The following is a 17,511-nucleotide window of genomic DNA, read 5'->3' on the forward strand; positions in this document are numbered from 1 at the left end:
TCATCCCAGCCGCACACACACATTACACTCCCCACACACACTCATCCCAGCTGCACACATACATTACACTCCCCACACACACTCATCCGAGCTGCACACACACATTACACTCCCCGCGCACACTCATCCCAGCCGCACACACTGCACTCCCCACACACACTCATCCCAGCCGCACACACTGCACTCCCCACACACACTCATCCCAGCCGCACACACTGCACTCCCCACACACACTGCACTCCCCACACACACTGCACTCCCCGCACACACTGCACTCCACACACACACTCATCCCAGCCGCACACACACATTACACTCCCCACACACACTCATCCCAGCCGCACACACATTACACTCCACACACACACTCATTCCAGCCGCACACACATTACACTCCCCACACACACTCACCCCAGCCGCACACATACATTACACTCCCCACACACACTCATCCCAGCCGCACACACACATTACACTCCCCACACACTCTCATCCCAGCCGCACACACACATTACACTCCCCACACACACTCATCCCAGCCGCACACACATTACACTCCCCACACACACTCATCCCAGCCGCGCACACACATTACACTCCCCACACACACTCATCCCAGCTGCACACACATATTACACTCCACACACACACTCATCCCAGCCACACACACACATTACACTCCCCACACACACTCATCCCAGCCGCACACACACATTACACTCCCCACACACACTCATCCCAGCCGCACACACATTACACTCCAGACACACACTCATTCCAGCCGCACACACATTACACTCCCCACACACACTCACCCCAGCCGCACACACACATTACACTCCCCACACACACTCATCCCAGCCGCACATACACATTACACTCCCCACACACACATCCCAGCCGCACACACACATTACACTCCCCACACACGCTCATCCCAGTCGCACACCCACATTACACTCCCCGCACACACTCATCCCAGCCGCACACACACATTACACTCCCCACACACACTCATCCCAGCCGCACAGACACATTACACTCCCCACACACGCTCATCCCAGTCGCACACACACATTACACTCCCCACACACACTCATCCCAGCCGCACACACACATAACACTCCCCACACACACTCATCCCAGTCGCACACACACATTACACTCCCCACACACGCTCATCCCAGTCGCACACACACATTACACTCCCCACACATACTCATCCCAGTCGCACACATACATTACACTCCCCACACACGCTCATCCCAGCCGCACACACACATTACACTCCCCACACACACTCATCCCAGCCGCACACACACATTACACTCCCCACACACGCTCATCCCAGTCGCACACACACATTACACTCCCCACACACACTCATCCCAGTCGCACACACACATTACACTCCCCACACACACTCATCCCAGCCGCACACACACATTACACTCCCCACACACACTCATCCCAGTCGCACACACACATTACACTCCCCACGCACACTCATCCCAGCCGCACACACACATTACACTCCCCACACACACTCATCCCAGCCACACACACACATTACACTCCCCACACACACTCATCCCAGCCGCACACACACATTACACTCCCCACACACACTCATCCCAGCCGCACACACACATTACACTCCCCACACACACTCATCCCAGCCGCACACACACATTACACTCCCCACACACACTCATCCCAGCCGCACACGCACATTACACTCCCCACACACACTCATCCCAGCCGCACACACACATTACACTCCCCACACACACATTACACTCCCCACACACACTCATCCCAGCCGCACACACACATTACACTCCCCACACACACTCATCCCAGCCGCACACGCACATTACACTCCCCACACACACTCATCCCAGCCGCACACACACATTACACTCCCCACACACACTCATCCCAGCCGCACACACACATTACACTCCCCACACACACTCATCCCAGCCGCACACACACATTACACTCCCCACCCACACTCATCCCAGCCGCACACACACATAACACTCCCCACACACACTCATCCCAGCCGCACACACACATTACACTCCCCACACACACTCATCCGAGCTGCACACACACATTACACTCCCCACACACACTCATCCCAGCTGCACACATACATTACACTCCCCACACACACTCATCCCAGCCGCACACACTGCACTCCCCACACACACTCATCCCAGCCGCACACACTGCACTCCCCACACACACTCATCCCAGCCGCACACACTGCACTCCCCGCGCACACTCATCCCAGCCGCACACACTCCACTCCCCACACACACTGCACTCCCCACACACACTGCACTCCCCACACACACTGCACTCCCCGCACACACTGCACTCCACACACACACTCATCCCAGCTGCACACACACATTACACTCCCCATGCACACTCATCCCAGCCGCACACACATTACACTCCACACACACACTCATTCCAGCCGCACACACATTACACTCCCCACACACACTCACCCCAGCCGCACACACACATTACACTCCCCACACACACTCATCCCAGCCGCACACACACATTACACTCCCCACACACACTCATCCCAGCCGCACACACACATTACACTCCCCACACACACTCATCCCAGCCGCACACACATTACACTCCCCACACACACTCATCCCAGCCGCGCACACACATTACACTCCCCACACACACTCATCCCAGCCGCACACACACATTACACTCCACACACACACTCATCCCAGCCGCACACACACATTACACTCCCCACACACACTCATCCCAGCTGCACACACACATTACACTCCCCATGCACACTCATCCCAGCCGCACACACATTACACTCCCCACACACACTCATCCCAGCTGCACACACATTACACTCCCCACACACACTCATCCCAGCCGCACACACACATTACACTCCCCACACACACTCATCCCAGCCGCAAACACACATTACACTCCCCACACACACTCATCCCAGCCGCACACACACATTACACTCCCCGCACACACTCATCCCAGCCGCACACACACATTACACTCCCCACACACACTCATCCCAGCCGCACACACACATTACACTCCCCACACACACGCATCCCAGCCGCACACACACATTACACTCCCCACACGCACTCATTCCAGCCGCAAACACACATTACACTCCCCACACACACTCATCCCAGCCGCACACACACATTACACTCCCCGCACACACTCATCCCAGCCGCACACACATAACTCTCCCCACGCACACTCAACCCAGCCAACAAGATGGCACTGGTTGTGCTGGAGGGTGCCCATGCAGCTGATGGGTCGGCTGGGGCCAGAGGGCACCCAGGGGGGTGACCTGGGGGGGACCCATACGACCCGTGACCCTCAGTTCACAGTGTGCTGTCAGCGATGCGCAGCTGCGTGGCTGCCTTGCCGGCTGCGGCAATGGTGTTCCGTGTCCGTCCACCCCCACCCCACAGCCCACCTCCTGGCCACCACCCACTACTCCCTTCGACCCTGGCAGAAGCCCCCGGCCTACGGCACAACTGTCAGCAAACTATGGTGATGTTGGACACTTTCCGTCCCCCTCTCTCTCCCTCAGCAGCTGCCTCGCCGTTTCACGATTTTTTAAAGCACAAGCGAACTTCGCAATCGGGAACTTGGCCCATCGAAGGTGGAGAATCGCAGAATTTAGAGTGCAGAAGGAGGCCACTTGGCCCATCAAGTCTGCACCGGCTCCTGTAAAGAGCAACCACTCAAGCCTACGCCCCCACCCTATCCCCGTAACCCAGCATCGTGGAGGCTCCGGAGAATACCGGGCCGGGCCCGCTAATGATATGCAAACGGTGTTTACTGTACGTGCGTCCCGGTACGCATTGACGCCGCTGTCGAGGTGACGGAGAACCGTGGTTTGCCGTTTTATTGCCACCCGCTTTAGCGTGGGAGTACATTCTCCGCCCAATCACGTTTCTTGATTTTGGCGCCAGCAAACGCAGAATCCCGTTTCTTCCTTCACCGGATCCATCTTCTCTCCTCCTGTCCAGTCCCTTCCCACCTACATTTGTGATCCTTCCAATGTCCTACTTCATATCAACAACTTCCACTTTCCTGCCTTAACTGTTCCCTCTTCACTCTGGATGTCTAATCCCTCTACACATCCACCCCCCACCAGGATGGTTTGTGGACTCTCTGCATCTCCATCCACCACCTCTTTGTACCTGGAAAGACATCGACTTTTGCTTCCAATTTCTCTCTCACCTTCACATGGTCCATCCCTTTGACCATTTCTGGTGATAACCTGACTACCGATATTCATTACAAACTCACTGACTCCCTCAGTGACACCTTGACCCACTCCTCCATCACATCCAACTCCTCAACCCCTTCCCATGGCCCCTTCCCAGGCAATTGCAGAAGGTGCACACCGGCCCCTTTACCTGCCCCCTCCTCACTAAGGCCCCAAATATTCCTTTCAGGTGAAGCAGTGTTTCATTTGCAGCTTATTCAATTTGTTCTCCTGTATTGGCTGCTCCCAGTGTGGTCTTTACACGGGAGTCGAAACGCAGACTGGGTGAGCCGTTTGCGGATCACCTTCGCTCCCACTGTATGGAGGACCCTAACCTTCCTGTCACTCTCCATTTCAACTCACCCTCCTGCCCACTTGTCGGTCCTCGGCCTACTGCAGAGATGTTGCAGTGAAGCTCAGCCTGGAGGAGCAGATCCTCTTGTCCTAATTGGAAATGTCACAGCCCTCAGTACTCAATCGCTTCAGGCTGTCAATTCTCTCCTCCACCTTGTTCCCTTTGTTAAATTCAAAGTTGTTGTTCCAATAGCCGTCGCCATCCTTCCCACAGGGCCGTCTGTCACAGTCTTGCTTTCACTCCGCACTGAGCTTTGTTCTCATATCAACACATTCTACTTTCTTAATATGTTACAACAGCACCTTTTGTAATCAAAGAACAAAGAAATGTACAGCACAGGAACCGGCCCTTCGGCCCTCCAAGCCCGTGCCGACCATGCTGCCCGACTAAACTACAATCTTCTACACTTCCGGGGTCCGTATCCCTCTATTCCCATCCTATTCCTGTATGGATGAATCCTTAACACTTCCTTTGTCCAATCTCTCCGAGTTTACACCTATCACAGACCGACTAATTTGCTCCACCCTCTCTGAAACACTAATCCATCACACTTCTCGCTGTCTTACAAACTCGAAACATGAACTCGCCTTCTCCCTCCACAGCTGCTGCCAGATCTGCTGAGATTTTCCAGCATTTTCTGTTTGTATTTATGATATTATGGGGGATTTGGCAATACTATTTCATAAATTTGAGGAGAAGGTTGGCTTCTCGCTTGCTGGAGATGCGCATTGTCTGGCACGTGTGTGACATGAATGTTATTTGCCACTCAGCAGCCCACGCCTGAACATTGTTCATGTGTTGCTGAACTGTTTCAGTGCCTGAGATGTGACTGGAACAATTAGCAGCGAACATCCCTACTTCTGACTTTATGATGGAGAACTTTATTGATGAAGATAGTTGGGCCTAGAAGATATCCCTGCAGAAATCTACTCATTTCACTCTTGAAAACGTTTGATCGACATCCAGCATCCATGCCCTCAATTGAGTAAAAACTTGAAATGGCACAGAAATAAGCCATTCAGCCCATCTAGGACATGCCAGTGTTTAGGCTCCACATGAGCCTCCACCCTCACCTCTTCATCTGACCCTATCACCATATCGTCTACATCTTTTCCTGTTCATGTGTTTATTTAGCTCCCCCTAAAGGTCCCACACCCGTCCCTGGGTAAAGGAGTTTTCCTGTCTACTCCATTAGATTTATTAGTGCCTGTTTAATATTTATGGCTCTCAGTTCTGATCTTACCCACGCTGGAGAGTGTAATCACTGGATGTCTATAATTTGTGGAATTTAAACACTGTGCCTCTGTTTGTGCATCTCAGAGAGTGGATCTCACTGGATCTCAGAGATTGAATCTCAGAGACTGGATGTTAGAGAGTGGATCTCAGACAGTGGATCTCAGACAGTGGATCTCAGAGACTAGATCTCAAGGGATCTCAGAGACTGGGTCTTAGAGAGTGGATCTCAGAGACTGGATCTTAGAGAGTGGATCTCAGACAGTGGATCTCAGAGACTGGATCTAAGAGACTGGATCTCAGAATGTGGATCTCAGAATGTGGATCTCAGAGACTGGATCTCAGAGACTGGATCTCAAAGACTGGAGCTCAGAGACTGGATCTCAAGGGATCTCAGAGACTGGATCTTAGAGAGTGGATCTCATAGACTGGATCTCAGAGACTGGATCTCAAGGGATCTCAGAGACTGGTCTCAGAGACTGGTCTCAGAGACTGGATCTCAGAGACTGGATCTCAAGGGATCTCAGAGAGTGGATATCAGAGAGTGCATCTCAGAGACAGGATCTCAGAGACTGGATCGCAGAGACTGGATCTCAGAGAGTGGATCTCAGAGAGAAGATCTCAGAGAGTGGATCTCAGAGAGTGGATCTCAGAGAGTGGATCTCAGAGACTGGATCTCAGAGACTGGATCCCAGAGACTTGATCTCATGGAGTGGATCTCATGGAGTGGATCTCAGAGACTGGATCTCAGGTAGTGTATCTCAGAGACTGGATGTCAGAGACTGGATCTAAGGGTGTGGATCTCAGAGTCTGGATCTCAGGTAGTGGATCTCAGAGACTGGATGTCAGAGACTGGATATAAGGGAGTGGATCTCAGAGACTGGGTCTCAGGGAGTGGATCTCAGATGCTGGAACATGGAGAGTGAATCTCAGAGACTGGATCTCACTGAATTTCAGAGACTGGATCTCAGAGACTGGATCTCAGATACTGGATCTCAGAGTCTGGCTCTCAGAGACTGGATCTCAAAATAGATTTCACAGAGTGGATCTCAGAGACTGGATCTCAGAGACTGGATCTCACTGGATCTTGGAGTAGATTTCAAAGAGTGGATCTCGGAGAATGGATCTCAGATACCGGGTCTCAGAGACTTGATCTCAGAGACTGGATATCAGAGAGTAGATCCCAAAGAGCGGATCTCAGAAAGTGGATATCAGAGCGTGCATCTCAGAGACAGGATCTCAGAGACTGGATCGCAGAGAATGGATCTCAGAGAGTGGATCTGAGAGAGTGGATCTCAGAGACTGGATCGCAGAGACTGGATCGCAGAGACTGGATCTCAGCGAGTTGATCTCAGAGACTGGATCTCAGAGAGTGGATCTCAGAGCCTGGATCTCAGAGCCTGGATCTCAGAGACTGGATCTCAGAGAGTGGATCTTAGAGAGTTGATCTCAGAGAGTGGATGTCAGAGAGTGGATCTCAGGGAGTGGATCTCAAAGACAGGATCTCAGAGAGTGGTTCTCAAAGACAGGATTTCAGAGAAAGTGACTGGGACTCACTTAGTGCCAGGGGCTTAGACGGGGCAGAGTTTGTAAGGAGCATCCAGGAGGGCTTCTTAAAACAATATGTAGACAGTCCAACTAGGGAAGGGGCGGTACTGGACCTGGTATTGGGGAATGAGCCCAGCCAGGTGGTAGAAGTTTCAGTAGGGGAGCATTTCGGGAACAGTGACCACAATTCAATAAGTTTTAAAGTACTGGTGGACAAGGATAAGAGTGGTCCTAGGGTGAATGTGCTAAATTGGGGAAGGCTAATTATAACAATATTAGGTGGGAACTGAACAACTTAGATTGGGGGCGGATGTTTAAGGGCAAATCAACATCTGACATGTGGGATGCTTTCAAGTGTCAGTTGAAAGGAATTCAGGACCGGCATGTTCCTGTGAGGAAGAAGGATGAATACGGCAATTTTCGGGAAACCTGGATAACGAGAGATATTGTAGGCCTCGTCAAAAAGAAAAAGGAGGCATTTGTCAGGGCTAAAAGGCTGGGAACAGACGAAGCCTGTGTGGAATATAAGGAAAGTAGGAAGGAACTTAAGCAAGGAGTCAGGAGGGCTAGAAGGGGTCACGAAAAGTCATTGGCAAATAGGGTTAAGGAAAATCTCAAGGCTTTTTACACGTACATAAAAAGCAAGAGGGTAGCCAGGGAAAGGGTTGGCCCACTGAAGGATAGGCAAGGGAATCTATGTGTGGAGCCAGAGGAAATGGACGAGGTACTAAATGAATACTTTGCATCAATATTCACCAAAGAGAAGGAATTGGTAGATGTTGAGTGTGGAGAAGGGTGTGTAGATAGCCTGGGTCACATTGAGATCCAAAAAGACGAGGTGTTGGGCGTCTTAAAAAATATTAAGGTAGATAAGTCCCCAGGGCCTGATGGGATCTACCCCAGAATACTGAAGGAGGCTGGAGAGGAAATTGCTCAGGCCTTGACAGAAATCTTTGGATCCTCACTGTCTTCAGGTGATGTCCCGGAGGACTGGAGAATAGCCAATGTTGTTCCTCTGTTTAAGAAGGGTAGCAAGGATAATCCAGGGAACTACAGGCCGGTGAGCCTTACTTCAGTGGTAGGGAAATTACTGGAGAGAATTCTTTGAGACAGGATCGACTCCCGTTTGGAAGCAAATGGACGTATTAGTGAGTGGCAGCATGGTTTCGTGAAGGGGAGGTCGTGTCTCACTAACTTGTTTTTCGAGGAGGTCACTAAGATGATTGATGCCGGTAGGGCAGTGGATGTTGTCAATATGGACTTCAGTAAGGCCTTTGACAAGGTCCCTCATGGTAGACTAGTACAAAAGGTGAAGTCACACGGGATCAGGGGTGAGCTGGCAAGGTGGATACAGAACTGGCTAGGTCATAGAAGGCAGAGAGTAGCAATGGAGGGATGCTTTTCTAATTGGAGGGCTGTGACCAGTGGTGTTCCACAGGGATCAGTGCTGGGACCGTTGCTCTTTGTAGTATATATAAATGATTTGGAGGAAAATGTAACTGGTCTGATTAGTAAGTTTGCAGACGACACAAAGGTTAGTGGAATTGCGGATAGCGATGAGGACTGTCAGAGAATACAGCAGGATTTAGATTGTTTGGAGACTTGGGCGGAGAGATGGCAGATGGTGTTTAATCCGGACAAATGTGAGGTAATGCATTTTGGAAGGTCTAATGCAGGTAGGGAATATTCAGTGAATGGTAGAACCCTCAAGAGTATTGAAAGTCAGAGAGATCTAGGTGTACAGGTCCACAGGTCACTGAAAGGGGCAACACAGGTGGAAAAGGTAGTCAAGAAGGCATACGGCATGCTTTCCTTCATTGGCCGGGGCATTGAGTATAAGAATTGGCAAGTCATGTTGCAGCTGTATAGAACCTTAGTTAGGCCACACTTGGAGTATAGTGTTCAATTCTGGTCGCCACACTACCAGAAGGATGTGGAGGCTTTAGAGAGGGGGCAGAAGAGATTTTCCAGAATGTTGCCTGGTATGGAGGGCATTAGCTATGAGGAGTGGTTGAATAAACTCGGTTTGTTCTCACTGGAACGATGGAGGTTGAGGGGCTACCTGATAGAGGTCTACAAAATTATGAGGGGCATAGACAGAGTGGATAGTCAGAGGCTTTTCCCCAGGGTAGAGGGGTCAATTACTAGGGGGCATAGGTTTAAGGTGAGAGGGGCAAGGTTTAGAGTAGATGTACGAGGCAAGTTTTTTACACAGAGGGTAGTGGGTGCCTGGAACTCGCTACCGGAGGAGGTGGTGGAAGCAGGGACGATAGTGACATTTAAGGGGCATCATGACAAATACATGAATAGGATGGGAATAGAGGGATACAGACCCAGGAAGTGTAGAAGGTTGTAGTTTAGTCGGGTAGCATGGTCGGCACGGGCTTGGAGGGCCGAAGGGCCTGTTCCTGTGCTGTACATTTCTTTGTTCTTTGTTTGGATCTCAGAGACTGGTTCGCAGAGAGTGGATGTCAGAGAGTGGATGTCAGAGAGTGGATCTCAGAGAGTGGATCTCAGAGACTGGATCTCAGAGACTGGATCTCAGAGACTGGATCTCAGAGAGTGGATTGCAGAGACTGGATCTCAGGTAGTGCATCCCAGAGACTGGATGTCAGAGACTGGATCTAAGGGAGTGGATCTCAGGGACTGGATCTCAGGGACTGGATCTCAGAGACTGGATGTCAGAGACTGGATCTCAGGGACTGGATCTCAGAGACTGGATGTCAGAGACTGGAGCTAAGGGAGTGGATCTCAGAGACTGGGTCTCAGGGAGTGGATCTCAGAGACTGGGTCTCGGAGACTGGATCTCAGAGACTGGATCTCAGAGACTGGGTCTCAGAGACTGGATCTCACTGGATCTCGGAGTAGATTTCAAAGAGTGGATCACAGAGAGTGGATCTCAGAGAGTGGATCTCAGAGACTGGATCTCATAAAGTAGATCTCAGAGAGTAGATCTCAGAGAGTAGATCTCAAAGAGTGGATCTCAGAGAGTGGATGTGAGAGTGGATCTCAGAGACTGGATCTCAGAGACTGGTTCTCAGAGACTGGATCTCAGAGACTGGATCTCAAGGGATCTCAGAGACTGTATCTTAGATAGTGGATCTCAGAGACTGGATCTTAGAGAGTGGATCTCAGAGAGTGGATATCAGAGAGTGGATCTCAGAGACTGGATAGCAGAGACTGGATATCAGAGAGTGGATCTCAGATACTGGATCGCAGAGACTGGATCTTGGTGAGTGGATCTCAGAGACTGGACCCCAGAGAGTGGATCTCAGAGAGTGGATCTCAGATAGTGGATATCAGAGACTGGATCGCAGAGACTGGATCCCAGAGAGTGGATCTCAGATAGAGGATCTCAGAGACTGGATCTCAGAGACTGGAGCTCAGAGTCTGGATGTCAGAGACTGGATCTAAGGGAGTGGATCTCAGGCACTGGATCTCAGGTAGTGGATCTCAGAGACTGGACCTCAGAGACTGGATCTCAGAGAATGGATCTCAGAGCCTGGATCTCAAAGACTGTATCTTGGCGAGTGGATCTCAGAGACTGGATCCCAGAGAGTGGATCTCAGAAAGTGGATCTCAGAGAGTGGATCTCAGGGAGTGGATGTCAGAGAGTGGATGTCAGAGAGTGGATCTCAAAGACAGGATCTCAGAGAGTGGTTCTCAAAGACAGGACTTCAGAGAGAGTATCTCACTGGATCGCAGAGAGTGGATCTCAGAGAGTGGATCTCAGAGAGCGGATCTCAGAGACTGGATCTCAGAGAGTGGATCTCAGAGAGTGGATCTCAGAGAGTGATCTCAGGGATCTCGGAGCTGTTTCAGCCTCACAGTACTGAAGAACTTATAGATTTCAGGACTTTGGTTTTTCCAGTTTGATTGTCACACTTTTCCAGATAATGTTTTCATAGTATTGAGTCAGAGTCATACAGCGATCTCCATTTCCAGAACTTAACACAGAGAGTCAAACAGCACAGAACAGTCCGTTTGGCCCATCACGTCTGCGCCGGTCAAAAACAACCATCTAACTATACTAACCCCATTTCCCAGCACTTGGCCCATCGCCGTGTCTGCCCTGGGATCGCTGGTGCACATCTAAATACTTCCTAAATGTTCTGAGGGCCTCTGCCTCCACCTTTCAGGCAGCGAGTTCCAGACTCCCACCCCCCTCTGGGTGAAAGGTTTTTCCTCACATCCCCTCGAAACCTCCTGCCCCTCACCTTAAATCTCTGCCCCCTGGTCATTGATCCCTGCACCAAGGGGAAAAGTTTCTTCCTGTCTACTCTATCTGTACCCCTCATAATTTTATACATCTCAATCCTGTCCCCCCTCAGTCTCTCTGCTCCAAGGAAAACAACCCCAGTCTATCCAATCACTCTTCATAACTAAAACTCTCCAGCCCGGGCAACATCCTGGTAAATCTCCTCTGCTCCCTTTCCAGTGGCTATCACATCCCTCCTGTAATGTGGATTCCAGAACCGAACACAATACTCTCGCTGTGGCCTAACCAACGTTTTATACACTTCCAGCATAACCTCCCTGCTCTGAAACTCTATGCCTCGGCTAATAAAGGCAAATATACCACAGGCCTTCTTAACCACTATCCACCTGCTCTGCCACCTTAAGGGACGGGTGTACATGCCCACCAAGGTCCCTCTGATCCTCGGTGCTTCCCAGGGTCCTGCCATTTATCCTGTATTCCCTTTGCCTTGTTTGTCTTGCCCAAGTGTATCACCTCACACTTATCCGGATTGAATTCCATTTGCTCCTGACCAGCCCATCTAACCAGCCCGTCTGTATCCTCCTGCAATCGAATACTGTCCTCCGTACTATTTAACCAATTTTCATATCTCCGTGAGTTCATCCTCAAATGACTGAATTTACTCACTCTGGTCCTAACTGTAGCATGGGACTTAGGAACAGGATGAGGCCTTCCCCTCAAGCTTGCTCTTCCATCCTATTACAAATGGAGGATGGAACTTAATTGAGCTGCACCATTCCAGGCATTGGGATGGGGGCTGGTTACTAGGGGAATAGGACTGTCCGGTGGCACAGTGGTTAGCACTGCTGCCTCAAACTGGCACAGTGGTTAGCACTGCTGTCTCACGTTGGCACAGTAGTTAGCACTGCTGTCTCACACTGGCACAGTGGTTAGCACTGCTGCCTCACAGCTCCGGGGTTCCGGGTTCAATTCGGGCCTCGGGTGACTGTGTGGAGTTTACACGTTCTCCCCGTGTCTGCGTGTTTCCTCCGGGTGCTCCGGTTTCCTCCCACTGTCCAAAGATGTGCAGGTTAGATGAATTGGCCATGATAAATTGCCCCTTAGTGTCCAGGGATGAATTAATGAGAGTCTCATGCCTCTCCTGTGCTCTCTGTAGGCCACCTAGCAAAACCCCGTCAGGTTCCCTGTGCCCTTGTCGGGTGAGCAGTTTATGCCCAATTGTGGGACCCGGCATTGCTCAAAACCAACCTCCTGTCCTGGCCTCCAATCACACTGCACCCCATCCCAATGCCCCTACCTCTCTGGAAATGCCTTTTCCTGCAAACACCATCCCTCCTCCACTCTCCTGTGCACCCTGTCCTTGGGACTGGCATTCAATCCTCCAAATGGTGGGAGGGACCCCCATCATTAACTGGGGGAATCACCCCAATGTGAAAATAAACATTTATTCCTGACTTATGAGGAAGAATTCTTTTACCCAAGTTAGTGAATGTTGAGGTTTTTAATTAGGAGGGTTCCTTAGTCCTGAAAACCTGTTTATCAGACTACATTTTGGACAGGTTAGATTATAGAGCTGGGAGACTCACGCTAACAGCTGGTCATTCAGGTAGCGAATGGCTTCACTAATGTAAACCAGTCCATCATCCTCAATTCTGTTTGCTGCCAAATCGAGAATCCTTAGCGCAGTGTTGTGTTTCAGCAGTTCAGCCAACGACTTTGCTCCATCAGAAGATATCTTGTTACTGTCACAACACATTGAATGATTTGTCTCCGCTACACATTGAGATAAATCGACAGAATAATCCCCCATCCCTCCCCCACATCCCCCTGCCCCATCACCCACTCAAACAGCCCAAAGAGGAGTGAGATAGAGCGGAAGGTAGACAGAGGGGTTTCCACTGCAATGGGTCCAGGGAGCTACTGTCATGGCCGCCATTGACACAGATGTTAAAATTAGGATGGTTGATAGGCCAAACTTAGAGGAGCGTACATATCTCAGAGGATCATAGAATGGAATGAGGTTACAAAGATAGGGAGGTGTGAGGGCATCGAGGGATTTAAACACAAGGATGAAAATACTTTAAATTTGAAACGTTGTCAGATTAGACGCCAATTGTGAGCAGTGACAACAGGGAGTGTAGGGGACTTGCCATGTGTTAGAGAGCAGGCAGCAGATTCTCAGATGAACTTGTTCACAGAAGGTGCAGAGTGGGCACCTGAACAAGCGGCCATCGCAATAGTCAGGTGTGGAGGTAAAGAAAGTCTGGGTGAAGTTTCAGCTGCAGATCAGCTGACAATGCCAGCAATGTGGAAACAGTATTGGTGCCTTTACGTGACCGCGTGTATTATACTGGCAAAGACAGAGAGGAACACATTTGAAGAAAAATTGAAGGGAAATGCAAATGTAGCGACGATGGAGAAATTTAATTATCGTACTACAGACTGGAACAACGGCAATGGGAAGAATGTAACCCGCCCTCTCCCCACCATTTCTAGGGAGGGGTTGAGCATAACATTTGTCAGGTAGTCTTTCCGCCTGTCCTAACTGCTGTGCAATTTTACACAGGGAGGGCGAGGCCTACTCTTGCCCCAATTGAGGCTCTTAGGTGGTCAATACCCAGGCTGGCCGCAGGAGTTCCAGAAACAGTGTCGGATTCGCCGGGTCCGCGATTGACACTCAGGTGGTTGGCAAGCTGCAGCCGCATATTGTCAATATGCACTCCCCACGTACCCTGCACTCCCCGCGCACCCTGCACTCCCCGCGCACCCTGCACTCCCCGCGCACCCTGCACTCCCCGCGCACACTGCACTCCCCGCGCACACTGCACTCCCCGTGCACACTGCACTCCCCCCGCACACTGCACTCCCCCCGCACACTGCACTCCCCCCGCACACTGCACTCCCCCCGCATACTGCACTCCCCCCGCACACTGCACTCCCCCCGCACACTGCACTCCCCCCGCACACTGCACTCCCCGCGCACCCTGCACTCACCGCGCACCCTGCACTCCCCGCGCACCCTGCACTCCCCGCGCACACTGCACTCCCCGCGCACCCTGCACTCCCCGCGCACACTGCACTCCCCGCGCACACTGCACTCCCCCCGCACACTGCACTCCCCCCGCACACTGCACTCCCCCCGCACACTGCACTCCCCCCGCACACTGCAATCCCCCCGCACACTGCACTCCCCGCGCACACTGCACTCCCCGCGCACACTGCACTCACCGCGCACACTGCACTCCCCGCGCACACTGCACTCCCCACGCACACTGCACTCCCCGCCCACACTGCACTCCCCGCACACACTGCACTCCCCGCGCACACTGCACTCCCCGCGCACACTGCACTCCACGCACACACTGCACTCCACGCACACACTGCACTCCCCGCACACACTGCACTCCCAGCACACACTGCACTCCCCCCAGACACTGCACTCCCCCCACACACTGCACCCCCCCGCACACACTGCTCTCCCCGCACACACTGCACTCCCCGCACACACTGCACTCCCCGCACACACTGCACTCCCCGCACACACTGCACTCCCCACACACACTGCACTCCCCTCACACACTGCACTCCCCGCACACACTGCACTCCCCGCACACACTGCACTCCCCACACACACTGCACTCCCCTCACACACTGCACTCTCCGCACACACTGCACTCCCCGCACACACTGCACTCCCCAGATACACTGCTCTCCCCACACACACACTGCACTCCCCTCACACACGGCACTCCCCGCACACACTGCACTCCCAGCACACACTGCACTCCCCCCAGACACTGCACTCCCCCCACACACTGCACCCCCCCGCACACACTGCTCTCCCCGCACACACTGCACTCCCCGCACACACTGCACTCCCCTCACACACGGCACTCCCCGCACACACTGCACTCCCCAGATACACTGCTCTCCCCACACACACTGCACTCCCCTCACACACTGCACTCCCCACACACACTGCACTCCCCTCACACACTGCACTCCCCACACACACTGCACTCCCCTCACACACTGCACTCCCCCCACACACTGCTCTCCCCGCACACACTGCACTCCCCACACACACTGCACTCCCCACACACACTGCACTCCCCTCACACACGGCACTCCCCGCACACACTGCACTCCCCAGATACACTGCTCTCCCCGCACACTGCACTCCCCACACACACTGCACTCCCAGCACACACTGCACTCCCCTCACACACTGCACTCCCCACACACACTGCACTCCCCACACACACTGCACTCCCCACACACACTGCACTCCCCACACACACTGCACTCCCCTCACACACTGCACTCCCCAGATACACTGCTCTCCCCGCACACTGCACTCCCCACACACACTGCTCTCCCCGCACACACTGCACTCCCCGCACACACTGCAGTCCCCGCACACACTGCACCCCCCGCACAGACACCATCCCAGCCAACAAGGTGGCAGCGAGGATGGCGGCCCCAAGATTCACCGACTCTGAGGAGAGATGGCTACCCTGAACCTCGGTGGATGGAGGTTGCCACCCGTCACCGTGCACTGTGATTGGGCGCAGGTGGCAGAGGTGGTCAGTACCGTTGGTATCACCATCCGGGCACTTCCGGTAGAAACTGGACAACCTCCTCATGGCGGCCAGGGTGAATAGGCAGCGCTGTGCCCCGGCACCAACCCCCCTGCCCCCCGACCTGGAGGTTGACCGAACCCATACCGGCCGCCATGGCCGAGTGCCCGGGCCACAAAGACCACCAGCTACCCACCCCTATGCTGGAAGCGTCCAACTGTCGAACACTGTGCGCTTTTTATCGCCACCTCCAAGGCAGCTCACAACCTGAGTGAGAGTGAAAAGACCGGGGGGCGCCCGCCCGCCAGACCTGCAGCCCCACACCACAGCAGAGCAGCGGGCACTGCACCTGGGAGAGGCTGATCACCGAGGCAGAGGTTGGCATTGGGCGAGTAGGTGAGACCCCGCTGAGTTGCGGTACCCCATGGCACGTATCGCCACTGACATCACCACCACCACAGCCCCCACCATCCCCGCCCCTCCTGACAACCCCAACCCACCATCCAATAATACGTCATGTCGTGGAGGGTCTCCTGGCGACGAGGCGGGCGCTTCTGCTTTGATAGAATCACAGAATTTACAGTGCAGAAGGAGGCCATTCGGCCCATCGAGTCTGCACCGGCTCTTGGAAAGAGCACCCTACCCAAGCCCACACCCCCGCCCTATCCCCAGTAACCCAGTAACCCCACCCAACACTAAGGGCAATTTTGGACACTAAGGGCAATTTAGCACGGCCAATCCACCTAACCTGCACATCTTTGGACTGTGGGAGGAAACCGGAGCAGCCGGAGGAAACCCACGCACACACGGGGAGGACGTGCAGACTCCGCACAGACAGTGACCCAAGCCGGGAATTGAACCTGGGACCCTGGAGCTGTGATGTAATTGTGCTAACCACTGTGCTTCCCCAACCCTAGGCGGAGAGCAGCAAGGCAGAGGATACGGACAGAGACGGGAAACCTCGACCCGCAGCTCGAGACCCCCGAGAGCCACAGGGCCATGACAGGGGACGACGTGGACTTTTCGTAACAGCTGTCCCCAACAACCCCGACCATTCGTGAGACACTCACCTCAGCTTGGCATGTCAGTGAAGAGGCTCCTGGGACACTATCTGGTGTTCCAGGACAGCTGGTGGAGGTAGGAATTCCCGGGGGGGGGGAACAGTTGGAGGGCGGCCGGCCCCCGGGACGAGCTGCTGTCCAGACAGGTCTCGGGCTTCTGGAACGGACAGTCTCATCGACTGAGGAGATGCTGTTACAGA

At 53.1% G+C, this 17,511-nt stretch overlaps 1 protein-coding gene across 2 annotated transcripts in view; it reads right to left on the reverse strand.

Annotated features, from left to right (window-relative positions):
- lrrc34 (leucine rich repeat containing 34) overlaps positions 1-17,511 on the reverse strand; it is a 96,811-nt gene that overhangs the window by 39,792 nt on the left and 39,508 nt on the right. For both annotated transcript variants that reach the window (XM_072473617.1, XM_072473616.1), the window contains exon 9: positions 13,257-13,412. In XM_072473617.1, coding sequence (XP_072329718.1) covers positions 13,257-13,412 — 156 coding nt within the window. The remainder of the gene's footprint in view (positions 1-13,256; positions 13,413-17,511) is intronic.

The sequence above is a fragment of the Scyliorhinus torazame genome, chromosome 14 (genome assembly GCF_047496885.1).
Source record: "Scyliorhinus torazame isolate Kashiwa2021f chromosome 14, sScyTor2.1, whole genome shotgun sequence".
Taxonomy (NCBI): domain Eukaryota; kingdom Metazoa; phylum Chordata; class Chondrichthyes; order Carcharhiniformes; family Scyliorhinidae; genus Scyliorhinus; species Scyliorhinus torazame.